Source organism: Ictidomys tridecemlineatus, chromosome 6, assembly GCF_052094955.1.
Source record: "Ictidomys tridecemlineatus isolate mIctTri1 chromosome 6, mIctTri1.hap1, whole genome shotgun sequence".
Lineage (NCBI taxonomy): Eukaryota > Metazoa > Chordata > Mammalia > Rodentia > Sciuridae > Ictidomys > Ictidomys tridecemlineatus.
Window position 1 is genome coordinate 4,678,271 of NC_135482.1, and position 27,887 is coordinate 4,706,157.

The 27,887-nt window shown below is 56.3% G+C and overlaps 1 protein-coding gene across 9 annotated transcripts in view; it reads left to right on the top strand.

Moving 5' to 3' along the window:
* Efcab6 (EF-hand calcium binding domain 6) overlaps positions 1-27,887 on the top strand; it is a 212,782-nt gene that overhangs the window by 154,258 nt on the left and 30,637 nt on the right. For 8 of the 9 annotated variants that reach the window (XM_078052585.1, XM_078052592.1, XM_078052584.1 and 5 more), the window contains 5 exons: positions 538-656; positions 8,313-8,507; positions 11,462-11,617; positions 16,157-16,367; positions 19,476-19,667. In XM_078052585.1, coding sequence (XP_077908711.1) covers positions 538-656; positions 8,313-8,507; positions 11,462-11,617; positions 16,157-16,367; positions 19,476-19,667 — 873 coding nt within the window. The remainder of the gene's footprint in view (positions 1-537; positions 657-8,312; positions 8,508-11,461; positions 11,618-16,156; positions 16,368-19,475; positions 19,668-27,887) is intronic. The other variant, XM_078052588.1, reaches the window with a different exon arrangement.

The following is a 27,887-nucleotide window of genomic DNA, read 5'->3' on the forward strand; positions in this document are numbered from 1 at the left end:
GGGCATTCCTTTGACTCATCCTTCAATCAGTTTGACACATTCCATTAAAAAAAAAATCTCTTGGGATGTTTGGAGAAAATGGCCTCTTTCCTATTTTGGAGCCTTCTAATTCATGAACATAGTGTACTTCCACTTATTTTGACCCTCTTTAATACCTTTCTTCTACATGGAGGTCTTACATCTATTCACAGATTCAGTCCCCGGGCTGCATCCCTGAGGTCATGACCCTCGGTCTCCTTTCCCAGGACCTGGTTGGCCTTTATTTCACCCAAGAGGTTGATCTGAACAAGATGCCAGATGTGATGTGATGGAGACCATTCACTCACCCAGAAACAGCCCTCTTGTGCCCATCAGCCTTGTTCCTGGTTTGCTCCCACCTTCTCCAGGGGGTCAGTCTGGCTCTGAAACTTAGATTAAAAGGTGTTCAGGTGATGGGAAGAAAGCCACCTCAGATTGTCCCACAGATCGATCACTGAGAGTCCTCTAAGTCATCATGCACATTTTACGTTCCTAAACACCATCTTCTAATGTTTGCAGAATTTTCTAGAAACTGACAACGAGGGCAACGGCATTCTTCGACGCAGGGACATAAAGAATGCACTCTACGGCTTTGATATTCCCCTCACACCCAGAGAATTTGAGAAGCTTTGGCAAAGGTAAGCGGTACCTGAAGGCGGGCGGTTCCCTCTGACGTCTGGGCTCACTTACTACAACAAGCTCCTTACAAATTCCTCGCTTCTCCAGAGGAGGGGGGCGGGTCTCCGGTCCTGTGTCCGTCTCCTTGTTCCTCATTTCCCCTGGAAAGAGCTGTGGCCAGGCCAGTTGTCAGGAATGGGAAGAGCCGGAGTACCCCAAGCAGCACTGCTGGACTCACAGGTCCGCGGGCCCAGGGTCCCGGGAGTTCAAGCCCATACTGTCACCATTTAGTGAAATACGTCCTGTCGGAAGACTTCCTCCCACACCACGCCCTGAGCTACGGGCAGTGGTAAGGGAACAAGTGGCTCCCTGTGGCCCAGAGGTGGAAACCACGTTGCAAGGCTGTTTTATGGAAAAGCAATTTGTTAGAAGAAAATAACCAAACTTTTGAAAACTTGGAGTGGTTTCCCAAAGGTCCCCTAAACTGGGAATAGTACCTAACGTAGTGCTATTTGTCAGAATGTATTTTAGATGTAGCTGCCTGGGGACCAGGCTCCAGTTTCGGTGCTCCCTGTGTAGACGGCTAAGTTCCCAGCGCCCCAACAATGCGGCTATTTCTCAGTTTCGGATCCATCTTTGAATCACTTCCTCCTTCAGTATTTGTTAGTTGCCACTGGTGTCCCCCCGGGATGTACCGGTGTCACACGTCCGCTCAGGAGGCAGGTGCACAAAGCGGTTCCTGTCATGGTTTGGCTTTCACCTGCTCACAGTGGAGGCTGAGTGTGGCTGAGTTTGGAACTAGGCAGCGGCTTGTGTCTAGCCTGGAAAAGCAGCTCGAAGTTATCACAAAATCCTTAGTTTTAAAAGGCCCCACCCTGGCAGGGAGCAGGTCAGGTGGTGGACGCTAAAAGCCCTGGAGGGTTGGGCAGCGTGATGACAGAGACGACCTTGAGACAGAGTTCAAGGTCAAGATGGAGATGGAGGACATTCTGAGTGGGGACTGCCCAACCCGGGCCTAAGGGGAAGGAAGGCCAGTCCCCTCGCCGTCATGGTTTCTGGGTGTCATTGACTGAGCACTGGCAGTGACAGTGTGGCTGTGACAGCTCAGAGCTGTGGTCTAGGACAAGGGTCAGGAACCCATCCAGGGCTGCGCTGGATCAGGTGTGAGCCTTGGACAGTGCCACCGCGTCAGGGGCCCCTGAGCGCCCTGAGCTCCCATGGTGCCAGCCATGTGTCCCACCTGGAAAGTGACAGCACACACATGTGCCTCTCCAGAGGGGACGGAGCCTTGGCCGTTCCTTGGAGGTGGACACTGTGTCGTTAGGCTGAGGTTTCTTAGGTGCTACCAACATCATCATGAAATGTAAATTTTTCACCTTGTTTTAAAACTGGCTGTGGTTAGAATAATGTCCACCATTGTCGGACTGGCCTCGCATCAAGAGGCTGAGTGGTTAGGGTGACTGTTCCACAGCCAGTGTGGGGTGTGACCTCTACCCCACTTCCAGCTGGGTGCCCTTGTCAAGTTTCTTGACTTCTCTGGGCCTCACTCTCCTCCCTGCCACCTGGGGATGCCACCAGGCTGGGCTGGGTAACCCCCATCTCTTTGCTGGGTGGCTCGGTGGGTGAGACCAAGTGGATGAAGAGCAGAAGTTTCCTCTCAACAGTGTCCCCTGGTTTTAAGAGGTTCACCTGGAGACCCTGTGCCATGTCCCCAGGGATGGGTGACAGCCCTGGCGATGAGGGTGCTGCGCCAGGTCTCCAAGCCGAGTACTTCAGGATCTTTACTTTTCAGGTCGCAAATCAGCCAGCTGAGCCGTGAGAGGGTCGCAGCCGCAGGGCGGGGGGGGGGGGCAGAAAGGAGCCTGGGAGCCGGTTGTGGTGCCCCTTCCCTCCTCCTGCCCTTCCTCAGGGACCCCCCTCGCTGCAGGGCCAGGGCTCTGTCCCCCGCAGGTCTGCCTCTCAGCCCCGCCCAGGGGCTTGTTTTCCACTCATAAGGCACTTCCCAGGAAGTGTTCGCAAATTGAAGCACCTATTATTTAACTTTATTTCATTAGGCGAACTACTCCTAAGCAGTGTATCAAAACTCAAGTTTGTATTGATTTCGGATTTTGTTAACCACTGTCCCCTTCCATTTTTTTGTGCTAAAATACACACAATATAAAAATCATTATTATTATTATTATTCCTCTGCCACTGGGGCTTGAATCCAGACGCACTTTACCACTGAACCACGACCCCTAACCCTTTTTATTTTCATGATGGTTTGAGAGATGGTCTCACTAAGTTTCTCAGGTCCTCCTGCCTCAGCCTCACAAGTCCCTGGGATCACAGGCATGGCCACCACGCCTGGTCCGTGCATCTTGAGCATTTGAAAGAATACAGCTCTGTGGCACTCAGTGAGTCATGACCGTGTGTAGCTGTCCCCGCCATCTATCACCATCACTCTTTGTCTTGTAAAACTGAAATTCGTAAGTGGCTTTAAGCTGGGTAGTGACACTGGCCAGGGCAGGCTATTGACTGCCATCTCTGCGGCTCCCCAGATGGTGCTGTGGCCTGGTGTGGGGGCAGGGTGGGTGATGGTGCTCCCCCCTCAGGATCATGAGGAGCCAGTGCCCGCCCCGGGCCTGGAGCCCGTGTGCCTGGCCTGCAGAGAGGGGAGGGAGTGAGAGGGGCTGGGGCCGGAGAGGTGGCCATCACTCTGCCCCAAGCTGTTGCCAGACCCACTGCCAGGGCTGCACCTGTCTGAGGGCAGGCTGGGACTGGCGGTCTGCACGTGTTTCCAAGGGAAGAGGCGACAGAGACCGGGGACTCAGAGTGGCATCTGCCACATGAGGAGGAGCGTCCAGGCAGAGGGAGGTCCAGGAGCACAGTCCTCAGTGTCCAGGGGGAAAGTGCACAGTGACGTTTCCTACAGCGAACGAGGGTGCAGGCGGGAAGGGCTGGAGGTCTGAGGGGAACGTGGTGTCCTCAGGGACCACGGCCGCTGAGTGGCCGCCGGAGCAGCAGAGGAGGGGCGCCCATGGGCCAAGAGCCCACAGGGCAGCAGCGTGTCTCCTGCCTCCACCCTGCTACACCCCACGGCCCGGCCCAGCCAGGTGCCACCGATGCTGCCAGGGCAAATGGAGAACCTCAGCCTGAGGCCTAACAGGAGCCACGGCCATTGCCCTAGTGGGTGGGCACTGGGAACCACAGCTCTGCCTCCCCCACCAGGCCGACCTCCTGGAGCCGCTGGGGGTGGCACAGAGGACGTGGGGAGGGACAAACCAGGCCAGGGACCACCTGGCGAACACCCTCCTGGAGAGCAAGGGAGGGCCCCAGTGCGACTGCTGACCAACTGGGCGGCCACAAGGACAGCAAGGGACCATCAGAGAGGAGTGGCCTGCACAGCAGCTAAAGGCATCATGACGCCAAGACAGAGGGGACTGGTCCTGAAGGCCAGGCACTTAACAGGAAAACAGGCTGGACAGGCCACTTTCTAGAAGATCACCTGGCTGCAGGGAGGGGTGACTGGCAGGAGCCAAGTCTCAGGGCCAGAGGGGAGTGAGCCGCAGTCACGGTCCAAGCAGGAGGAGGCTGTGGCTGTGTGGGCTTGTGCCAGGGGCTGGAAGGAAGGAGCTGGCCAGAGATGCAGGAGGCGAGGATCGGCCTTCAGGAGCCCAGAAAAGAGGCTGTGCGAGGACAGCGGGTGCTCCCAGGCTGCGGCCTGTGCAGATGGCGGTCGAGCCGAGCGGCCCAAGCGCAGGGCTCTGCTGGGAGCCGGCCCCTGCACCTTGTCCCCGAGAGCCACAGGCCTTGGGCTCTGGCCGTCCATGAGTGGCTGGTTCTGGACTGCCCGGCATCTGGAGCATAAAGATTGGTAGCAAAATGAAAACACAGACTGGACCCTGGTTTGCAGTGAGACTGCCCACTCATTTCTGAAGACAAGAAAATCCAGAAAAGCACAAAGAAAGAGGAAACCAGCAGCAACTGCAGGTCGGCTCTGCTCCTGGGGATGAGGAGGGGGCTCCGTGCTTTTTCCCTTTTTCTGCATGTTGACGTTCAGTTCCAGGGTCCTCGTCCTCCATTCCTCCTGGCTCCTTCCTCACCCTGCAGAGCGTTTGTGGTAGTGACCGAGCCGCGGACGGGGCCTGCTGGCCGTGGGTCATCCTGGCAGCTGGAGCCGCCTGCTCAGCCGCCCTCCTAGCTGGGAGCCAGGCTGGGCCCGAAAGGAACAAGCCAGGACCGCCTCCCTGGGGTGCCTGGTGGCATGAAGGAAGGGTGCCACAAAAATGCACCACAGAGAGGCCCTGCAGCAGGCAGCGACCCAGGACGTCAGCGCAGGTTGACAGGTGTGCGACCAGCCAGCCACGAGGCCCGCGGAGGTGTGGTCAGGTCCTTCCACGTTCACACGTGAGGGACAGTGACCCACAGTGAGCGCACGGTGGGACAGCATCCAGGTGTAAAAAGAAGAGCCGCGGACAGCAGCTTTGTGAGGAGAGGACTCGGGCTTTCAGTTAACAGGAAGTGAGGCCATTCCTGTTGCTCAGCCAAGGCCGTGTCCGGAGCGACACCCCGTGACTCGCTGGCAGACACTGGAAGGGTGAACCTAGAGGTGGTAAAAGTTGGAAGAAGTTGGGTGAATGGGTTCCTTGGCTTAGCAAAGGGAGATGGGTGTGCCGGGACCAGAGGGGTGGAGCAGTGGGGCCTGCCTGAAGGAGGCTGTCCTTGCAGACGTGCTGCCAGGGGGCTCCTGGCAGCAGAGAAGGTCCCAGAGGTCCGAGCCGTCCAGGGCTCTAGCAGTCTCTGAGGGAGCGGGGTTCCCATCTCCGGCATGGCTCTGTCTGAAGCTAGACCACCACTTGTTGGGAAAATAGAGGAAGGATTTTGGCCCTGGATGGAGACTGGAGCAGACCGTGTCTACCCTTCTGTGATGGCCCAGGGTTGCTGAATGTGCCCACAGGGCCAGCGTGGGCGTCAGTCACTTCCCATGCTGAAGAAACTCTATTTGAGCTATGAGACCATCCTCTGAGACAGGGCCTGGGAGAATCCCTCACATCCCAGCTGCCCGAGGTACCGTGTCCACCTCTGCAGCATGACTGGGTCACCAGCAGGCCATATCCACGCCTCTGACTGCCCCTTACCTCTGTGGCAGTGGTGGTCAAAGCTCCTTCTGAACTTTTATGAAACAACCATCTGCAACTGAGCGTGAAGGACTGAGGCTTTCTCAGCAAAGCAAGGCAACCCATGTGAACATCCAAATCGCGTGGACGAGGGAACCGCCGTGTGTACGATAAGTGGGCAGAGTAATCTGATTATACCATAAATTAATGGCCGCTGCTGTGTGCAAACGCAGGTTTTATGGGGCCTCTGTTACGTGCGCGTTTTCCCTGGCACATCTGTTGCTGAACCATTTTAAAATTCAACCTTTATAGGCAAGTTGATTTTTTTTTAATGTTACACAAAGGATTATATAATGAAGGGTGAGGTTATGTAAGCTGAATTAACTCTCTTATTATTCATATTCATAACAATATTTTAGTTGCAATTGTGCAATCTGGTCTTCTGTTTCCTCGTAATGAGAAGAGAATGTTTATGATCTTTATTAATGAAGTAAGTAAGAAGTGCCTTTTCATTCAGTTCAAGTGTCATGATTTAGAGCAGGGAGCTGCACTCTCAGGAGTGCGCCATGGCCAGAGTGGGTCACCGCAGGAGAGGGGCCTCCCGGGAGCACAGCGCCTCCCCTGGTTCTGCAGCAGGAGGGTAGCGCAGCTTACGCAGAGCTGAGCCACTGGGCCCCTGAGTGGTGAAGAGTAGGACAGGGGCCCCAGGAAACTTGCAGTCCACGGGGAACCAGACCTGCACTTGGGAGGAAGAGGGAGGCGGCTGTGGTAGAGCCCTGGGCCCTTGGTGCCCCCGACCCTGGCTGGTGCCCGTGTGCGTTGACCCACCCTCCTCGCCAGCTGGAGGAGCTCAGGGGGTCCAGGATCATGGTGTCTAGACTAAACTAGAGGGAGGGAGGAGTTTCTGGAAGAGGCACACTGCGAGCTGGGGGCTGTTGAGCGGCGGCCGTGGACCACCTGCCGAGGGGAGTGGGAACTAATCATCGGGGTCTTGACCAGCGTTGCCCTGTTACCTCACTCTGGTGGCCCAAGGCCAGTGATGGTCCTGCCACAATTAGGAGAGATGCCCTTCCAGCAGCTGACCTGCACCAGCAAGCAGGACGGCCCTGGCTGGAGCCACTGCCCTCGATGGCCCTGCCTGGGTCATTGCCACCATCTGCCTCAGAAACAGGCTCTGCCAGCTCCTTTGCCGGTGGTTCCTGGGCTTCGTTTTAGAAGCAAAACCCTGAGTAAAGGCAGAGTAGTTCTCTTGTGGGGTGCAGGGAGGGGTTTGGATAAGCTCAGGCCTGGGAGAGGTCTCGAGGGACCAGGAGTGCCCACGGTGATCCCTAAGGACTGTACCCAGGGCCTGTCAGCTGGCCAGCGGCTCCAAGCCTGCCAGCACCTGCTAGTCTCAAAGTTTCCAGCTGCACTGCTCCAACTGGGGCAGGGGATGGCCAGAGGGCGTAGGCCACAGGAGGACAAGGACGGAGCCTCAGGGCAGGCCTGCTGGCTTTCCCAAAGATGTCGGCCTCCCAACTCCTGTCTCCTCTGCACATCTGCACAGAGCAAGAGCAGGCCCCAAGCTTCTGACCTCCTCCTCTGCCGGCCACGCCACCCCGTGAGGACGAGAACTAGGAAAATCGATGCGTTCTCTCCGTTGTTAGGGATCAGTGTGTCCAGGTGACTGTGGGGCTCCGCCGCCGTCCCACAGGAGTCTCCCCCAGGGAGGCCGAGGCAGGCCCACGCCCAAGCAGAGTCCCGAGGAAGAGCTGGCTCACGGGGTCCAGGGGCTGTGCCGTCTTGTTCCTCGTAGCTCTGAGCTTATCAGGGGGAAAATCACATCTGCAAGCACCATTTTATGGATTAGATGAGACTCTTTCTGTAGAAATAAATGCTTTCTTTTTCTTTAAGGAAAATTGACGATTTGCCTTAAAATGTTTAATTGAAGTAATTCTATTCTATGTGAATAACTTTGGGAGGTAAAAACCTCTCCATCAGGCCTCTTTAATGAATTATAATTCAGAAAAGTCTCAATAATAGAAAACGACATGAAAGGCATACAGCACCCATCTTATCTTGCTTTCCCCGCAGTCTCTCTCGTGGGTGCGTGTGACTGGCATCTCCTCGGGAGAAGACAGGGACTTTTCCATCCTTGAATCAAGTGGCATTTATTTGTTCAAGTTTAAGATGGAATATACTTTTTGAAGGGTTTTCTGCTATTTTCTCACATAGTTTCTTTTACTGCAGGTGCTCTGTGAACATTTTGAATGTATGGAAGGGGTCGGCGTTAGTATTCTGTGACCACTGCTGTGCCCCCGCAGTATGACAGGACACGGCTTTCTCTTGGGGTGGGTGACAACTGGCAATAATTCTGGTAAAGCTAGAGCAGTGACTTTACACTCTGATGTGACCTGGGGACCGGATGAGTGCTGCTTCAGAGCAGGTCGGGGCTAGAGCTGAGCCTGTGCTTGTGCTGCCACAGGGCCACTCGGGTGCTGAGGCGGCAGAAGGGACTCCTCCCAGGACTCCTGTCCAGCCCTGCGCACCGGCGCACCTCCATGGTGGCTGATGAGAGCTCTTCTTTTTCTTTTAAAGCTATGACACCGAAGGAAGAGGGCACATCACTTACCAGGAGTTTCTACAGAAGCTGGGTCTTCGCTATTCGCCCACCGTCCACCGGCCGTATGCAGAAGATTACTTCAACTTCCTGGGCCACTTCACGAAGCCCCAGCAGGTCCAGGAAGAGATCCAGGAGCTGCAGCAGAGCACCGAGAGGGCGGTGCCTGCCAGGTGGGTTTGCAAGTGCTGGGGCCGCGGCTGGATGCCGTCTGTCCTGCCTTTACCCTGGCTGCAGAAGTTGCTTCAAAATGGGGCCTTCTGGCTTGTGCTGGCCAAGTTATCATGGACTTGTCATGTGCTCACTGCCCAGATCCTAGAAATTGGTGCTGAATCAAAGAGTTAGAAAGCAGTTAAGAAGCGTCAAGCCCATGCCGCCCTCCCCAGGCACAACCCCGTGCCATTCTTGTATGATTTATGGGCCACCCTGGGAAACCACCCTTTTCAGCCATGTGCGCAGAGAGCCCCGCCCCTTCCTGGGCCCCGCTAGGATGCAAGCCCTTGGGATGCCTGTCACTGTCCTCTAGCACCCGACAGGTAAGTGAATGGATGTGTAAATGAACCCTTTCTACTGTGAGGGCTTGATCCAAAGAGACAACTGAGAAGGCTCAGCAGTCACCAGGGGTGGCTTGCAGGGTGTCTGTAGCTGCAGCGTGATGCCTGCGCCAGGTTGGAGTGAACAGACCTGCCTCCAGACCAGGGGAACGTGGAGTCTCTTCTCACCGACAGAGCTGGCCTCGTCACCCCGCGTCCTCTCTTGTGTCACTCTGTATGTAAGAGGCTCGGAGAGGAGGCTTCTCTGCTCTCGGGCCGTGCTCTCTCCCCTGTTCTGCCGAGCATGGCTGCAGGACCATGTGGTTGACTGCGCTCACGGGCCACCCCATGAGCAGGCCACTGACCACAAACACAACCAGCTTCTGCTCTCTCAGAAACACGGGCTGCTCCAACTCAGGAAGGAGCTTGCCCTCGGGGCCTGTTGGGACTGTGGTGGAACTTTCGGGTGAGCCTGAGAGTCGGGGTCCCCAGGATCTTTTTACCTCCTCATTCCTTCTGAAACTCAGGTGGGGCTGGTATGGGAGTCATGTTGGATGAAAGGGACTGAAGCTGTGCATTTGTCTCTTGGATCTAAGGAACATGTCTTGTTTGCAGTGTACTGAGCACCTTGTAACGAGGAGAAAATCCTGTCTAGCTTCTGTTCTTTTCCCGGGACTTGCTCTTTATTCAGCCTGAATCGGAGCAGCAGTGGTGAACTGGCCACGCGACACAGCTGCTCCAGAGCACAGCGGAGGGTAGGGGTGAACCCAGCAGAGCGGCGCGGGCTGGGGAGGTGGCGTGCGAGAGGAGCTGGTGGCCACACAGCTGGCCATGGCAGTGCCCTCTCCAGGCTCCCTGTCCAGACCAGGAACTGGCCGCAGACCCTGCACGGCTCTGCTGCTCCATGTGGGCCAACACCGCTTCTGTCTGGCAGTGTTCGTGATCTGGGTTCCAAACCCTCATTTACTCTGTGCACATATTTACTCTGAAAGGGAAATAATTACTGCCGAGAAGCCAGTCCAAGAAGTGCTGAATGCTTCAATTTTCTAAAAATATGTATCTCCAAAAAAATGTTTTGATTTTTTATCTACCTTCATTTGCTTTCATCTTGGAGGATTAAGTGGGATATGATGTTGCGATGGCCAGCAGCCATTGGAAGCGTGGGACTCAGTTGGGTGGACCCTGTAGGGAGTCCAAAACATCCTCGCTGTTGCTGGACATCGGGGACGGTCACTGCAGCCCCTTTGTATCCAGTGCTCCCGTGTCCTGCAGGCTGAATCCACATAGAGGCCCTCAAGTGAAGGCCACAGGGCATTGGGCGGCTTCAGCTTGAGCACCACTGCCCTCCTCAGGCCCCTGAATAGTCCCTGTGAATCTTACCTCTCCCAGTGACTTTTCTGTCCCCTGGCAATTTTGTCTCAGGCAGATTCAAGGCACTGTCCTCTCCCACCAGCGCTTATCTGAGTCATGGACAACCACCCAGACAGGGCTTCACCCTGAGTGTGACCCTTCCTCAGCTGGTGAGCAGGGGCCTCTCAGAGCCCCGGCTGAGCTGGCTACAGAACTTAGGGTCAGCCCCCCGCAAGTCAGGGGCCAGGCTGTCCATTCTTAGAGACCGCCACCTTCTAGTCACTAGCGATAACGAAGTCAGGGAAGGATTTTCCCGAGCTGACGAACTGACTCCTAGACTCTCGAATGTGTTCTGGCTGGGAGCAGAACAGGGAGCCAAGTCCTTGGCTGCCAGGGGAAGGCCCAGTCTTGTCCCCACCCTGCCCTCACCCTCATCTGTCAGTGGGCTTGATAGCCCTGCAGGGCTGTTGAGAAGACGCACGGTACCACTGCACCCAACGGGGGCTGTGCTTCTTAACAGTAAAAAGACCAAATCAAAAAACAAGGTGTCCGGGGACACTGCCTTGTCCCCCAACCACTGGAACCCTGGCCTGTCCGCCCCTGCCCTCTCCCACTCCTGCCACAGGGCCTTGGCCAGCTCTTCCCTGGACCCCTGGGAAAGTCCTTCCCACAGCCAACCCTGCCTCCTGGTCTTTGCTCAGTGTCCTGTCCCAGGGAGGCCTCCTGCACTCCCGCCTAGAGTCCCCGCCCACTGGACGTGGGCATCAGGGTCCCCTACTGGCTCTTTCTCTTGCCTACCAACCTCGCCACAGTGCCCTTGGGGCTTCTGTCATGGTCCCTCGGGCCCCCACTAGAATGTAAATGCCCCAGGGATTCCTGTTTGACTCAGCCCCCAGGGCAGTGCCTGGCGTGCAGAAGGTGCTCCGTGAGCCTTTCCTGAGACCGAAGGTGTATTTCACGTCTGAAATCTCCCTGTAATTTTAAATCCTTGGTTCCATTTTCAAAGTACCAATTTCAGTAAAAAGACAGGTTGTAATTTCTCCAGTGTAGATTTGCTAATGATAATAAAATGATAATGGGACACATGTAATTTTTTCTGGGATACCTTTTAACATAAATATCACACCGAGCCCGCGAAACACCTTCCAGATCAGTTCTTAAAGAAGCCATCAAGCCATTGCCTTAGAGCTTTAAAGAAAGTGTCTCCCTGGCTTTGGAGGGGTCTGAAGCATGCTCTCTTTCAGGGCTAAACTCGAGGACCATTATCAAGACATCAGCAGAACCCTCACCACACTGGATAAACCCAAGAGCGGCTCCGTCTCCCTCTGCAGGCTGCGGAAAGTGCTGCGAGACTGTGGGTGTCCCCTCAAGGAGGTGGAGCTGAGCAGCCTGCTGAACAGGTTCCTGTCCCCTCGTCATTGTTGCGCCCCTTGTCGCTCGCAGTGGCCTCCGTCCGCGGAGAGCGGGAGAGCCACGGGGACACACGTGCTCCTTCCCCCCAGCAGCGTGACCTCTGCTCTGATTTGGGATTCTGTTTTCTCCACGCTGCTCGTGCGCTTGGGGGAGAGTCGTGCAGTTCTGTGAGGCTTGTTCCTAGAAGCTGTGGCCCCTTTGCCCTGCCACGGTCCTCCTCTCGTCACCAGAGTTGCCGACTCCAGGGCTTGTGACGGGTGGCTCCTGGACTGACCGTCCCCACTTCTAAGGGACCTGCTCGTGCCATTTCCTGACTCTGTGCTTGTAGGTGGTGTCTTTGGCCTCCTCCTGGAAGCTGTGGTTGAAGCCTTTTCCCGCATCACCCGCCACCAACCACCCAGCCCCTCGGCCCCTCCACCCCACAGGAACGCAGAGCTCCCCAGGGCTCCCCGTGTTGTGTGGTGGCACCCAGCTTGGGAGACACCGAAGTGTCCATACTGCTGCAGCCCGCTGACCACTTCTCCTGTCTACACTGCTCTTTCCCTGACGTGCTGATCCTGTTCTCGTACTCACTTCATTTCCTGTGTACTCACTGTGCCTAATTAGGTCCCCAGCTGGCCCGGGGTGTGGACTCTCCACGTGTTCGCGCCTGCGCACTGCCAGCTCATCCTCGTCGTCCTGAACCGTCCCTTTCATGGTCTCGTTCGGGACTTTCTTGATGTGTTTGGTTAACGAGCTCCGCTCCTTTGTTCTTCCTGAGCTGCTCCTGATTAGTGCCCGCCGAGCCCCTGCGCTCTCCCTATGGTTTTAAGTCTCTCTCTTTTGTTTCCATCTCTCCTCTCGGTTCCACCTTCTGGGAGATGCCTGCTTTAGCTCCCTGCCCTTCGGTGGAGCCGTCTCTCTCCAGTCACACCCGGCTCATCCCCGCGTTGGCTTTGTCAGAGTCCCTGCCTCACCGCACCCCGCTGCTGTTTCTTGTGCTCTGAAACCAGCATAGAGTTAAAAAGTCTCCTTTACCCAAAAAGCATCTCCTCAGTGTGACTTTAAAACAGTCCTTCACATTAGACTCTTTCCCCAAAATAGGCTCATTTAAGAGTGGGCTACTAAAAATCAGATTGGAAGCTCTGCACAGCCGCGGAAGGGGCTGACTTTGGCCTGGACTCTAGGGGACCCTGGCGGGCCGTGTCTGTGGAGGACACCAATGTCAGCACCTTTAAAGCCTTTCTTTTGGGCTGGATGGATTTACCAGAAAACAGAGTTGCCAGGCGAAATACAGGATGCCCAGCTAAATCTGAACTTCAAGTGAACAATCATTAGTGTGTAAGTGTGTCCCAGGAAACACTCACACTGAGACACTTTGTCATTTGTTTGCAATTCCATTCCCGGACACACCTTCAGTTTTTGTTGTTGCTAAATCTGGCAAGAGGACCTTGGGTCCCTTGCTGCCAGCACTTAGTGCTGTCTGGGGAGCCACACGGAGGTTTAGTGACAGGTGCTGTGGGCCGAATAATGGCCCCAGAGAGACCCGCTGCCGAGGCCTGCAGTGCTTCCAAAGGGCACCTCCCGGATGCGGAATTCTTGGTTGGGGGTTTTTTCTTTCTAAACTTCATCTCATCCACCTCCTTTGTTCCCACCTGATGGAAACCCAGCGTCGACGCGTCTCTGTCCCTTGTAGACGGCTGTTGTGCTTTTACTTCTGTTTTTGTTGTGTTCTCTGCCTCTGGCGCCTTTCCAGGGCTTTCCCTCTGACTCTGGGTCTCTGCAGCTGGAATGTGGAGTGCTGGGTCAGGTGCTGCTTAGTGTCATCCTGCTGGGAAGCATCCTCGAGCTTCCGGATGACACCTGTGGCTTGGTGTCTGTCATGGATATTGGAAGAGTCTTGGCCATTGTTACTTCCAATGTGCTTCTGCCCCTTTCTTCCCTCCTGGGTCTCGATGAAGCAGAGCTTTTGAAGTCTCCCCAGTTCAAGACCTTCTCTCTCGGTGTGGGTTTCCTTCCCATTCTTCTTTCCACTTCATTTCAGTTGGGAGGCTTCTGTGGACACGAATTCCCCCCTCAGCCTTGCCTGGGCTCCTCCTGATGTGGGGTGGCTGCGGGGCTCTCCTCTGTACCCACTGTGGCGATGCCAGAGCTGGGTTGCAGTTCTGTGCTTCTGACTGGAGCGCCATCTGTTGGTGGGCCAGGCCCCGGCTGCAGCCTGCAGACACGTCTTGTAGCTCTACTCCCTCTTTAGGTGACACAGGAAGTTGGAAGGTGCCGAGGGGCTGATTCCCTGTCCTGGGTTGGGAGAAGGTCTGATCAAGTCTCTTCCCTGTTGCAGAGAAGGGTCTGGGCACACTTCCCAACGGTCACTCTTTCCCTCCTTGCCAGAACACCTGGGCTCTCCCTCGGGTCTTCTCTGTGGTGGTTCCTGGCGGCCTCCGGGCCACACTCAGCAGCTCCCAGCTGTTCAGGAGGACCCTCACAGTTCCCACCAGCTTACAACAACAAGACCTTTGCTCCCACAGAGCAGGTCCCTGCTGCGATCCTCAGGATATGACTTCTCTACAGATTTCAGGGTGACTTTTTGCCCTGTGACCTCTGTTTTTCCCTGGACCCAAGAAAAGCCATCAGTGCTCAGCTTGTTCAGCTTCTTCTAGTTGATGGAATGAGAGGGAGACTGAGTTCTAATTCGTCCCCATCCCTCCAATCCACATCTTTTTATTTCTTGCTTGCTTTGCTTTCTTTTGCTGGAGTACTTCCTGAAGTAGTTTTCAAAGAAAGGTTGGACAGGAAGTGAATTTTCTGAGTTCTTATGGCCTAAAACTTTTTAAATGCTTGCTTACACAGGTTCTTAGCTTGTTGGAATCTAGAATCCAAGGGAGAAAATCACTTTCCCTTTAAATTTTGAAGCTGTCATCCAAGGGTGTGTGTGTGTGTGTGTAGAAAGGGAGGGCATTTCATCCTCAAATTCTCTCATGTTCTCTTCTTCCTCAAGCAGCATCATCTCTTCCCACTGAATCTATTTCCAGCTGAATAAGAATTCATATGAATTCAACGCATGAGCCATGAGGAAATCGCAGTAGATAAATAATTGACTAAATGGTTATAAGAGAGACTTGTTAAAACGTAGTTAGGCTTGATACTTTTATAAACAACCACAAAAGAACTGTGGGATTTCTGTAGTCCACCTTTCAATGGGTGATCAACTTCTTCACGCATTGAAACCTTAATAAGGATCCACTACTTGGTTGCTTGTTCTTTCTCAAAGACCCTTGATGATAAACATCTTGGCTATTGGCAATTACATGGAGATTATTCTTTTCTAGATCCGAAATAGACTTTTCTAAATACTACAGAGGAGATTAGCATATGCATTTGGTTTTATTACTACATTTTAATACCATGCTGGCAATTCATCCTGCTGATGAAATGGCGTTGATTGTCCTCTGCCGCGGTGTCTCCGTCACACGGGCGACCCGATGCGGGCTGCGGGAGGCTGCCATGCAGCTGTGAGCTGGCAGAGCCCGGCTCTTGGCTCGTCTTCTCTGGAAGCCAGTCTCTGAGTCGCTGGAAACTTCTCTCTCTGACTTACCAGTGTTCCAAGCTGCCCTGCTCTGACACCTGCACCCCGTACCACTGAAGGACACTTTGGGCACTCGGGTACCCATGGCGCTCCAAGAACTTAGGTTACAGAAATGTGAATTCTGAACACAATGAAACTTTATTTTGAATTATTTTACATCTTTAATAAATATGCTTATACATTTAGGGCACCTTTGGGTTCTACCCACCATCTATTCCTTCATAATTTAAAGGTAATTTCCTCGATGTTGGAGTTGAGGGCACAAAGGAACCTCCATTTCCACCCAGATGTCCTCATGGAGGCCAACACAGATACAATTTTTATTTGAAAAAGTATGAAGCCAGCTAGGCTTTGCAGAAACACCTTTGGAGAGCTTTTGCCTTGACAACTTCATTTCTTGGAAAATAATTTAATGTCTGTTTCATGTGATTCCTCTTGTGCTTTCCACTCTCTGACAGATTTCCATTCTCCTCAAATCCCATCGCCATGTCCAAGTCACGGCCCCCTCGGTGACGGCCTTGGCGGCCGGGCACCCCACGTCACTGCACCTGCTGTCTCACTCCCCGGGTCTCAGACCCTGCCGTCAGTCTTGACCCCAGCCCCACACCGTCATGGGATTGCGCCATAATGCCACGTCCCTGTTCAGGCACCTCCCTCGGGCCCAGCTCCTGTGACCAGTCCTCTCCTTCCTGTCATCCACACTCCAAAGCAGTGAGCCCCACTGTCCAGTCTCAGGTCTTCAGAGTGCAGTGACCTGTGTCCCTACCACCTGGAGTGTCCCTAGCTGTAGTATTTAATGTGCCTGTCTAATAACAGAGCTGACTGGCACGTGTCCCCATGGGCAGGGAACAGCATCTTGACATGGCTCATGTCCCCCACAGTACTGTTCAGCAACTGTTTGTTGAATGAGTGAGTGATAGACTTCGAAAAATTAATAGAGTCTTTTCTTTGGGGGGTCAAGTTGGGGCATCAGCCAGCAGGATAATTCCGTCAATTACCTTGACTTCTTGAGAGCGCTGGAGAAGAGAGCGCTGGAGAAGAGCCAGCTGGGCAGCCCACAGTCCAGGGACCAAGAGGGAAGCCTGCCCATCAACTTCTCCACGCTGAGCCCAGAGGAGATCGTCAGGAACATGCAGGAGGCCGTGGAGTCTGCGCAGCCGGCTCTGCTCCAGGTAGGCCAGCTGCGAGTCGGCGTGGAAACCGGGCTCCACCACGGCCCCAGCCACCACCTGCGGCCCCCGCCGCCTCGCTCCTGCTCCTGCTCCGAGCGTCCTGTTCATCAGGATCTGATGGCGCATTTGAGCCAGTGCTCAACCCCTTCTCGCTCGTAAAATCCTGCCCGACTCAGCCCCTGGAGCGCTTCAGGGCCAGTCCCCGTGCTCAGCAGGTGCTGGGGTGGGTGGGGTCAGGAGAGGACAGAAGGTAGAGCAGGCCCCTGGGACCCGCCAGTTCTCAGTGTGGCCAGGCACTGGGCCCACGAAGATGAGGGACACGAGGTGGCTGTGCCACCCCGACCTCATGGTGAAGGCGGCCAGCAGGGAGAGGGGGAGGGTCAGCTGAGGGTCAGCCGAGGATTGGCTTTATGTTGGTGTGGCGCGGGCTGTGACCCGGGCTGGCGTCCTCAGGCTCCGGCGAGGCGGGTGGTCCACAGGTGAGTTTGCTCCTGCAGCAGCCTCCAGGAGAGAAAGCACCATGTGCATGAAATGAGGCAGCACATGCAGAGGGTCCCCCAGATGCCCACAGGCCAACCGGAACTAGCCATCAGGTCAAAACTTCAGGGCCCCGTGACCTAGCCCCCCGCATGAAAGGCCCCTGAGAGCCAGGCAGAGCGTGGCCCAGGAAGGAGCCTCCGCAGCTCTGCAGACAGCCACGTTCCTTCCCGGGGAGCTCCCGCGGGCCGGGAACCCTGGTGAGATTCCGAGGGCTGACGATTGGACAGGAGGGAAGTTGAGGCTCAGGATGAAAACTTGCCAAGGTCACGTAGGGAATTGAGTTGGGAACTGGCTGTTGGGTAGAGAAAGGGAATCGGCCCGGCCCTTCTTTTGCAAGTCCAAGAGGTTTGAAGAATTGAAGTGCTGAAGGTCTGTAACTGATTTATCAGGAGGATCAGCTCTAGTGTGCTGGTCTTGAAGGAGCCCAGGCCCAGAGCCACTGGTGTTGTGAGCTGTCCATGGCAGCCGGTGCGGTGCGAGGCCCAGCGGGTGCTCGCTCTCCACTCTGAGATCTGAACTCTGTGGAGTGAATCAGATCCCTCCTTTCTCAGTGCGGGTGGGGAAAGTGGGCTCTGGAGCCCAAGAGAGGGGCTGATGGGCTTCTCACACCGAGGTCCATGGATGGGGAGAGCAGCAGGAGGCCAGCATGGCCCGGCTGGCTTGGGAAAGTGGGTGGACTCGGCCTGCGTCCTGGAGGGAAGCAGTGTCGGCACCTCGGGGTCTCCCGTGGGCAAGCAGCTGTATCTTTGATGATTGTCTAGAGAAGACTTAGTGTGAGCAGGTCGTGGGCCGGAAGAGAGCCCAGGACCACACCTGCTGCCAGAGGCCTCCCTGCCCAGGGGTCACCTGGAAAGCTTGTGGACAGCAATCCAGGCAGCATGGCCCTGCCCCTGGTGAGCACATGGACCTGACCATGGGCCTACATTGCGAGCCAGGTCTGGCCGTCCTCCTGGAGGCTGTGAGTCTCCTGCTGCCTGATGTCAGCACACTGTTCCGATTTTCAGAAGTATCCTGCAGGCAGATAAACCCCAGTTCACATGGCTGTCCCTTCTAAAGTGCCACCACTTGACTCAGTCAGGTGCTTCTCACACTAAGGCCCGTGGAACCTGAGGGAGGAGCCGGGTGCTTGTTAGTGGGAAATGTGTCTTCTGCAGTGAGGTGCTGGCCAAGGGCCAGATGCCCTGGCCGAGAGCACGGAGGGGGGTTGGAGGGAGAGGGGGCCAGGAGGGCAACGCCGACGCCGGCCCAGGATGCCATCAGAGAGGAGGCAGGTGTGTGTGTGTGTGTGTGTGTGTGTGTGTGCGTGCGCGCGCGTGTGTGTGTGCGTGTGTGTGTGTGCGCACGTCTTGTTTGTGGAGTGACTTAACAGTGCCTTCTAGCCACCACGGCCTTCTGACACCTCCTCCCTGCGGCTTGGAGGCAGGGCTCACCGCAGGCCCAGGGAGGCTGGGATGGTGGGGCCCACGCTGTCCTCTAAGGTCCTCGCGGCACCAAGCACTTGGTTTGCAGTGTCTATTTCTATGGTCATGATCCTCAGCATGTGCTGGGAGCCACCACGGGCAGCAGTGAGGCCACCCCGAGGGCAGGCCACTTTTATAGGGAAGAAGGTGAAGTGCAGGGAGGCCACGCACGGAAGGTGGGCAGCAGAGCCCAGTTCAGGCCGACCCCTGACTCCAGGGCCAGGGCCCCCTGCACTGCTGCCTCACGTCACTGCAGCCAGAGGAAACGTTGAAGCTGTGGGTCATCCTCTGCCGAGGCTCTGGCCACACCTGACCACGTCCAGGGTGTGCCTAATGAGCCCAGAATGAAAACCAACCTCAAGAGGATTTGGTTGGGGTCTACAGGCACATTAAATTTCTTACTTAAAAAAAAATCTTAATCTACCACTTGATACAGATTTCCTAGTGCAATAAAAATGAATGATTTTATTTCGACAGATGGAAAAAATGTGCTTTCTTTTTATAGCACATTTCTGCACCTCTCCGTGTGACTACGGCACTGCTGGATTTGCAGTGGGTCCTCAGCCCCTCAGCATGGGCTCAGGGCGGTGCCATCTTCTCGGGATGCGAGGCCCCTAAGGCTCTGGCCCAGGCTCGGCCAGGACAGCGATCTCAGTGATAAAGCCCGGCTGGGGACGGGTTTGGGAGGGAGGGACCCATCACCCTCCCCCAAGGTGTTCCCCAAGTCCGACATCGGCCGGAGCCCTGCCTGATGCCCTGCACCTTCCCCTGCTGTCTATGCTTAAAGGAGCTAGAATTTAATGGTCGAGGGACCCTGAACAAGTCACTCTGTCCTCTGCAAAATGGAGTCCGCGAGGCTGAGGAGCAGTTCCAACAGGTTTCAGGGCCCTGGACCAGGACTCCCCTGCCCCTCCTTCCTCCCGATGTGCACGGCAGTAAGAGCTGGTTAGGTGACGCTCCCCCGGACCTCAGAAGCGCCCCGTCCACGGTGGAGAGTCGCCCTCATGCCCTGGCCTCATCTGCATTCAGCAGAGACAGGCGGAGGGTGATCCCCGATGTGGCCACTTCAGGCAGCTCTTGTCATCAGACTCGTCTCTGCTCTTTTCAGGCATTTTCTGCCCTGGATAAAGAGGACACCGGTTTTGTAAATGCCACGGAGTTTGGGCAAGTCCTGAAGGACGTCTGCTGCCAACTATCGGACAATCAGTACCATTATTTTTTGAGGAAACTAAGAATTCATCTAGTGCCCTACATAAATTGGAAATATTTTCTAGAGACCTTCAGCTCTTTCCTAGAGGAGGTAGGTGTCTGCAATACGTAAGTGTCTTTTTATGAAAATGAACTGAAATTAGTTTTTACAAAATGGGTAATTGATTAAAACCACATCAGATAAATTGGCAATCACCTCATGCAATTAGCTCATTCTAAATGAAGAATTGGTGTGAATTCTACATAGAGAATTAGAAGGTGAATATGTATCTTCTACTTTCCTGCAAAGTTTTTTTTATTTTATTTTCAAAAAAATCTTGGGAGCTTGCTCTTGTCAGGTTGTTCTAGAGTTCTAAGGAATCTTAGGTCCTAGAAGATGATCCGGTGTCCAGAGAAGCAGGCCTGCTGTGGTCCCGGCCCTGGGCTGTGTCCTCCTGGTGGACAGGGAGGCAGAGGTGAATGTGGAGGTGGGGGTTCTGACAGGGCAATAGGAGGAGAGGCCTGGGAAGGGCAGCGAGGGCTTCGTCTAGGACCCGAGTCCCTGACACCTGTTCCTGTGTACGTGCGGCTGCTCTGGGTGCCATTGGTAATGGGGTGGCCGTGCTCAGCTTCCCTGATGCCTCCACAGCTCCCAGTGTGTGGCATTGACGATGTGCCCCGGCCTGCTGGGCCCTGGCGCGTCCGATGTTCCGACTCCTGCCAATCTGGTGGTAGGTCCGGGCAAGTGATTTTGCACGCGTCGGCCATCTCGGTTTCCCCGTCCACAAGTACCGGGGGAGTTCCCAGTCCTCTGATGCTGCTTGAGTTTCAAATACCTTCTCCTGTCTGCCCTGCGTCTGCTCCTTCAGTATCGTGACTGCGCTTTTCAATGACTACTCTGTTGTGATTTAAAACATCAATTGTGGAAATTTGAGGAAATATACAAAAGAAGGCAGCCTCTGGAGCCCGCCGTGGTGGCTGCCGAGAGCCCCCTCAGCCCCTTAGGGAGCCGCTGCAGGGCTCCGGCCCTCGGGTGCCTCCCCACACAGGGGACGGAGCAGGGCTCAGCTGTGGGGCTGAGTTCTGTGCTACGTGACTCACAGCCTTGGAGATGACTTTTCAGTTTCAATCTGCTCCTCAGAGTGGAGATGACAATATACTTGGGTATCTTGTTGTTGTTTTTTATTTTTTTCACTTAACGTGGAACTGCACTATGTCACTTAGAGATTTTCCAAACACCAGTTAAAATGTCTGAACCAGCCCACTGACTCCCTGACTTTCAAGCCTTTTGACTTTCCCGAGCTCGGCCACGTGGTCTACTCTGCAGTGAGCACCATGTGCAAATCTGCATCCATTCTTTCTTGGAAAGGATCCAAGAAATAAAAATAGCTGGGGTTGGGGACAGGGACATTTTTATTGATCTTGAAAGCGGCCCCTTGTATGTGTTTTTAAATAGTTTATTTATTCTTTTGGATGGAGTCATCTGAAGTCACCATTTTTAAAGTCACGAATGACTGAAGGGTGACTGGCTCAGGTGGCTCGGGCTGGTGTGGAGGGGCGTGGGTACCTCTCGCACCTGTTTGGAATAGACTGATGATTCTGAAGAAAAGACTTGAAACACCCCGGGAACAACTGCCGTCCCCTCCTGAGGCCGCCCGCACCACCCTTTCCTGAACGGATGCACCCTGGGAGGATGAGGGGCACCTGGGTGTGCTGTGGAGTGTGGGGACTCCTGGGGCTTTTCTGGATTCTTGCAACTATTTTATTGACAAATATTTTCAGCCTCTGCCCAGGCAGATATTTATTGAATCGCTTTGAGAGATTTAAGAACAGGTCACTTGACACCCGCGGCCCCAGCCTGCTCCCCGAAGCCCGCACCGTGGCTGCTGCTGGCTGCTCCTGTCTCCTGCCTGCCCCAGCCTCCCCTGGGGCTTCCCTGGCGCGTGCTGGTGCGGAGGGAGGCACAGCTTCCCCCCCTCTCGGCTGCCCTGGCCTGCTCAGTGCCTTCCCCCCGGCATTTCCACTCTGTGCCCCTCCCTCCACAGGGGGCTTGGCGTGGGCATGCGCCCTTTCAGTGTGTCACCTCCTTCACTGTTGGTGGGCCCGTGTCTCCCGTGGGCCCACGTGTCCCAGGCACTGAGCAGACGCCAGGTTCAGCACGAGCGCATGGAGGCAGTCCCTGCCTCCCAGGGCCTCCGTCGTGGCCAGGAAGACAGAGGAAGGGGTAGGTCACAGGGCAGGTTCCAGCATGTTCCACGAGAAGCAGAGGAGGAGCAGGTGAGGGAGCCCAGGGCCCTCTCCAGGACATGCAGAGGAGAGACAAGGTCCCTGCAGATGGGGGCACCGGCTGGTTGGAGAAGTGGAGCCCGTGGTGGGGCTGCAGTGAGGCCGCTGAAGGGAGGTCAGCAGGGGACACTGTCAGAAGAGGTGGGCCAGGCAGCCGGTGGCTTGGGGTCCTTGGCTTTACCCAAGTCACACAGGGCTGGTCTGGTCCGCTTGGGCTGCGTGTGCAGGACCTGCTCGTTCCCGCTCATACCCTCTCCCAGGAGTCATGGCGTGAACGTCCCTAAAGCTGCCTGTGACCAGCGCGCCCCACCCTGGCGGATCCCACAGATTGCCCTCACCTTCGCCTGCGGGTGAGGTGCCAAGAAGCAGGGCTACTGCAAAGGAGTGGCGGTGACAAGTGTGCATCGCGGGGGAGCAACTGCAGAGATGGCCTCGTCCTTGTGGCCTGCAGGGCCGCCGTGGGAGCCACAGAGCAGCCTCCTGATACGTGGCCTGCAGGGTGTGCTCAGAGCTCTGGGCCAACTGTACCAGTGTCTGCAACCAGCCCAGGAGGGCACAGGACACCTTGCTGAGAAGGTCACCTGAGCCCAGGAGGTCAGAGGTGTGCAGTCACCAGGAAAGGGCTGCCTGGGCTAGGAGGACAGTGAGGCCCCACAGGAGTGACCACGAGTTCTGTCATAGCAAATAACAGAGTTCCTGAGGCTTCCCTTTGTCCTGTTGATCTGCCATTAGGCACAGGTGGTGGTGGCAGGGCATCGGTGCTCTGGGAGTGGGTGGGGGGGGGGGACAGCACACCATCCCGAAGCTCCTCCAGTCTCGTCCTGGGGCTCGGTTAATAGGAGGGAAGAGAAGAAACAACGGAGTCCTCGGTGCCTCTTCCTCGAACTCATTAAATATGACCCAGTCTTCCCTTCCCTGGGGACACGAGGAGGCGAGTAATTAAAAAGGGATTACCAAAATGTAATTAAGGCCGCCAGTGCCCCTCGCAAAGGAGCTCACAGAGAACCATCCCCAGCCAGACCGACGAGCTCCCGGAGAGGGAAGAAGGAACTGTGCTGCAGGCTTCAGGTGAGACCCGGAGGCAATTGAAGCAGGCGGAGAGAAGACAACAGTCACACCTGCTCACAGTCAACCTCTAAAGCTGAGTGTAGCTCTAAATCTGTCCTCAACACGTGTGGCAGTGCCACGCCCCTCCCCGTCAGGGCCTGCCAGGCGCCTCGCTGGCTCCTGCTGCCTGGAGCCACTTAAGGCAGGTGGCACTTCTCAAGGTTCAGGGCCGGGGCGCCGCCCAGCATGGACCACCCCACCCTGGGGTGCAGGATCTGTCAGTGGACAGAGCCTGGAGCCTTCCGGTGCCCCGGCCTCCTGGCTTTTCCTGCCCACGGCACTCAGAGAGCAGCCCTGGGCACAGAGGCCTGTGGCACTGCAGAGAGCAGCCCTGTGGGCACAGAGCCCTGTGGCACTGCAGAGAGCAGCCCTGGGCACAGAGCCCTGTGGCACTGCAGAGAGCAGCCCTGGGCACAGAGGCCTGTGGCACTGCAGAGAGCAGCCCTGTGGGCACAGAGGCCTGTGGCACTGCAGAGAGCAGCCCTGGGCACAGACCCCTGTGGCACTGCAGAGAGCAGCCCTGGGCACAGAGCCCTGTGGCACTGCAGAGAGCAGCCCTGGGCACAGAGCCCTGTGGCACTGCAGAGAGCAGCCCTGGGCACAGAGGCCTGTGGCACTGCAGAGAGCAGCCCTGTGGGCACAGAGCCCTGTGGCACTGCAGAGAGCAGCCCTGGGCACAGAGGCCTGTGGCACTGCAGAGAGCAGCCCTGGGCACAGAGCCCTGTGGCACTGCAGAGAGCAGCCCTGGGCACAGAGGCCTGTGGCACTGCAGAGAGCAGCCCTGTGGGCACAGAGGCCTGTGGCACTGCAGAGAGCAGCCCTGGGCACAGAGCCCTGTGGCACTGCAGAGAGCAGCCCTGGGCACAGAGGCCTGTGGCACTGCAGAGAGCAGCCCTGTGGGCACAGAGCCCTGTGGCACTGCAGAGAGCAGCCCTGGGCACAGAGGCCTGTGGCACTGCAGAGAGCAGCCCTGGGCACAGAGCCCTGTGGCACTCAGAGAGCAGCCCTGTGGGCACAGAGCCCTGTGGCACTGCAGAGAGCAGCCCTGGGCACAGAGGCCTGTGGCACTCAGAGAGCAGCCCTGTGGGCACAGAGCCCTGTGGCACTGCAGAGAGCAGCCCTGGGCACAGAGGCCTGTGCAGGTGGGAAGGCAGAGGCAGCGGCAGCCCCTTCAGAGAGGAGCCAGCCCTGGGCCCTTCCCACCGGGAACCTCACACCTGGATTCAGGACAAGAAACTGGCCGCAGTAGGAAGGGAGAAATGGACGCTACACGGCGCGGCCCCAGCGGCTTGGTCAGAAAGGAAACGGGCCAGGCTGGCTGAGCCGGGAGCCTCATGAGACGCCCGCAGACCACGGCCAGCTCTCGGCTCGCAAGCTCCCCGCCCTTCTGGAAAAGCATTTCACATTCCAATTCTTTGTTCAAAATACAGAGTATCACCTCGTTTTTAGAAAATCGTTCCTGTTTAACATTCCTTTTAAACCTTAAAGTGCAATTTCAGTATCTTCCATGAATATAAAAATAATGCTCAGAGCAGAAATAGAAATTTTAAAAGACATAGTAAAAACCCATATGAAATCTTGCTACTTTATTACCATGGAAATAATGGAATTTTTTTAAACAAAACACATGCTTATTCAATACAGAGTAATTATTTTGTCACATTTTAGCAAGCAGAGAGCCAATGAGACCTGCTCTTGCTGTTTCTCATGTCCATATGATCTTGGAGCCATTCACCTGTGTGTGGAATAACTCAAGATGAGTTTCTTTCTGAGAGAAGGTGAGAGTGTAGTTTTCAGCTGAAGAGACTGTGAAGCATGTAAAAATGTCAGCAGTCTTGTGTGGCGTGATTTCCAGGTCAGATGCTGTCCCTACTAGTTGCCACGTTGGGTCAGTGTCGCGTTAACTGACCTCTGCGTTTACTGCAGCTACAGTGGCGTCCCTGTATTTCTAATGACTGCGACAGAGAAAGGGGAGGTGTGCTCGTGGCACCCAGTGCCCACTGTCCTGTGGACTCTCGAAGCTGGGCCCTTGCGAGGGTGACTCAGGCCAGCCTGGATGCTGGAGTGGCCTCGGTGCTGGGGCAGGGCCGCGGCTGCTGGCACGGCACCTAACACAGGCAGCAGACACACCGCCTCAGTCCCCTCAGTCCCGGGTGTTAGCAGCGGCCCACCTTCGGAAAGAAGCCAGGGACAGACAGCATGTGCTCACCTCTCGCGCTCAGGCCAGCCCGCCAGGGGGAGGGGCGCCCCAGCCCAGGAGGCCATGAGCACCAGCACTACCTTGGCCCTGGTGCTGCCCAGTTGCCACCGTGCCCAGATCTCCTGCTTTAAGCAAGCTGGGGTGGCCAGAATGACACTGAAAGCTGCAGCTGGCAGGGCCACCTGCTGAAGGGACCTTCCCAGCACAGTGTGGAGGCCACATGGCTACAGCAGCTCCTCAGAGCCCCACCACGACCAGAAGCCTCTTTGGGGGAAGGGGTACACACCCCTTCCGACCTCAGTTTCCAGCAGAGTGGACAGTCTAGGGACTGGGCACCTGCTCAGCTCCAGCGGCTGCCAATGGAGCTCTGCTAGAAGCAGGGCAGGGTGACCACCAGAGGTGGCTTGTGCTCTGATGCCTCTGTGGAAAGGTGAAAGTGGACACTCCAAGCTTGCACCATCAAGGGTTGACCCCGTGCCGGCTGGTCACAGTCCCTGTGGCCCCTGGAGAGGCCTCTGGCAAACACAGACATTGTCGGCCGAAGCCGGCTCTGCAGGAGCCCTGTCTGCGAGGCCCATAGAGAGGACACCATGCCGGCCCTGGATTTCCAGTCAAGCAGTCAATTCAGGTGGTCAGATTTTCTCAGCCCCTGCCTTCCCGGCAGAGTCGGGGTCTGCTCACCTTTATGACCCCCTCAGACCACGCATCTGCTGCAGGTGCTCAGCCAGGCTCCCAGGCGCCAGCTGTGTGGTTCCTGTAGTCCCCGCCACAGTGCCACTCGCCCCAGGCCTCTGGATTCGCTGTCACCAGCCCTCCCTCCTGGGACTGTGTTGGGACTCCTGATTCCCAGTCTCAGCGGGACGCTGTGTGATCTGGTAGATGGACTGTGGCACCCGCAGCCCCAGCAGGCTCCCCATGGTTCTGTCCCTCCAGAGCCACAACAGCAGCTTCTGGGTAGATTGGCAGCAGCCGGAGCTGCACCAGCGGATCTGCCAGGTCGGGCCCTGTCAGTGCAGCAGTCACGGGGCTCATCGCAGTGGCCGTGCAGAGGGAGCCCGCGCCACGTGGCACTGCCTCCTGCTGTCCCATGGCTGCTCAGGCTCTGGCTAAGGTGCTGGGGGAACCTCAGCACCCAGAAAACAGGAGTGAGAAGCAGAGGCAGGCAGCAGGCCAGGCCCTGGGCCCAGGCTCGTGCCAGACAGTGGCCTCACTCACTGCTCCCTCAGGATGGCCTGTGCCCCAGCAGAAATGGCTGTGGCCATTCGTGAACTAACCAAAGTTCCATCTCTAGACTAGTACTTGAAGGAGCGAGTCGACCTGGTGACTGCACCTGGCAGATTGCTGCCATCCTCTTGTCACCACATCAGGCATCGTCACAGTGAGGGCTGATGGACTTGGGAGGTGCTGCCAGCAGCCTCTGCTGCAGGCATTCTCCTCGTCCTCACAATGGTCCTGCGTGGGAGCCAAGGCCGCTATCCGTCACCAGCCCTGCTTTACAGAGGAGGAAACAGAGGTTCAGAGAGGCACAGCATTCTTCCCGGTCACCTGGCTAGGAATGCCAGAGCTGGGATTAGGGCTCTGGCCAGTGCTGGCCGAGGCCCTCGGCCTCCTTCCTGTGGACTCAGAGCTGGCTCAGCGTTCACCGTTTTTTATATTTGGTGAGCTAATGTGCAGAGGGCTTCGCAGAGTCCCTAGGAGCCAACGGCGAGTGTTTGCAGTCTTTTTATTTTGTATTCCACCCTGCTCCAGAGGCTGCATGTTTAATGCTGAGTAATGATGTGATTAAATGGTGTAGAATTTATTTGGGTGGAGAAATTTATTTTAACAGTTTTACAAATGGCTTCACCCATGAGTTTATTGAATCATTAAAGGGTCAAGGGGTGGCTTCAGGGTTCCCTGGAAGCTCTCTGCACTTCATGGCAATTGCATGCTGCCAGAGGATTTGTGAGGTGGGTGTTTGCAAAGGTCTTGGCACAGATCCTTTGTGAACGTCAAGCAGAGGGTTGGAGGTGAGACGAGGAGCTGGGGGGCAGGGAGGGGTGGAGGAGGAGGCACTGCTGCCTCTGCGCTGGGGACAGCCAGCAGGAACAGCTTTCTGAGGAGCTCTGGAGCCGGGCAGGGGGAAGGGGAGCCTGGGTGGGGGAATGGCATGTGCAGCGCCGCGAGGATAGGAGGCAACTCTTGGGGTATGGCCAGGGCACAGGGGACTTGAGGGGGGGCCCATGGCCAGAGTCTGTGAGGAGGCTGTGGGCAGGGCTGGAGGGCTGGAGGGCTGGAGGGCTGGAGGGCTGGAGGGCTGGAGGGCTGGAGGGCTGGAGGGCTGGAGGGCTGGAGGGCTGGAGGGATGGAGGGCTGGAGGGATGGAGGGCTGGAGGGCTGGAGGCTGGAGGGATGGAGGGATGGAGGGATGGAGGGCTGGAGGGCTGGAGGCTGGAGGGATGGAGGGATGGAGGGATGGAGGGCTGGAGGGCTGGAGGGCTGGAGGGATGGAGGGCTGGAGGGCTGGAGGCTGGAGGGCTGGAGGGCTGGAGGCTGGAGGGCTGCAGGGCTGGAGGCTGGAGGGCTGGAGGCTGGAGGCTGGAGGGCTGGAGGGATGGAGGGATGGAGGGATGGAGGGCTGGAGGGCTGGAGGGCTGGAGGGATGGAGGGCTGGAGGGATGGAGGGCTGGAGGGCTGGAGGGCTGGAGGGCTGGAGGGTGGAGGGTGGAGGGCTAGAGGGTGGAAGGATGGAGGGCTGGA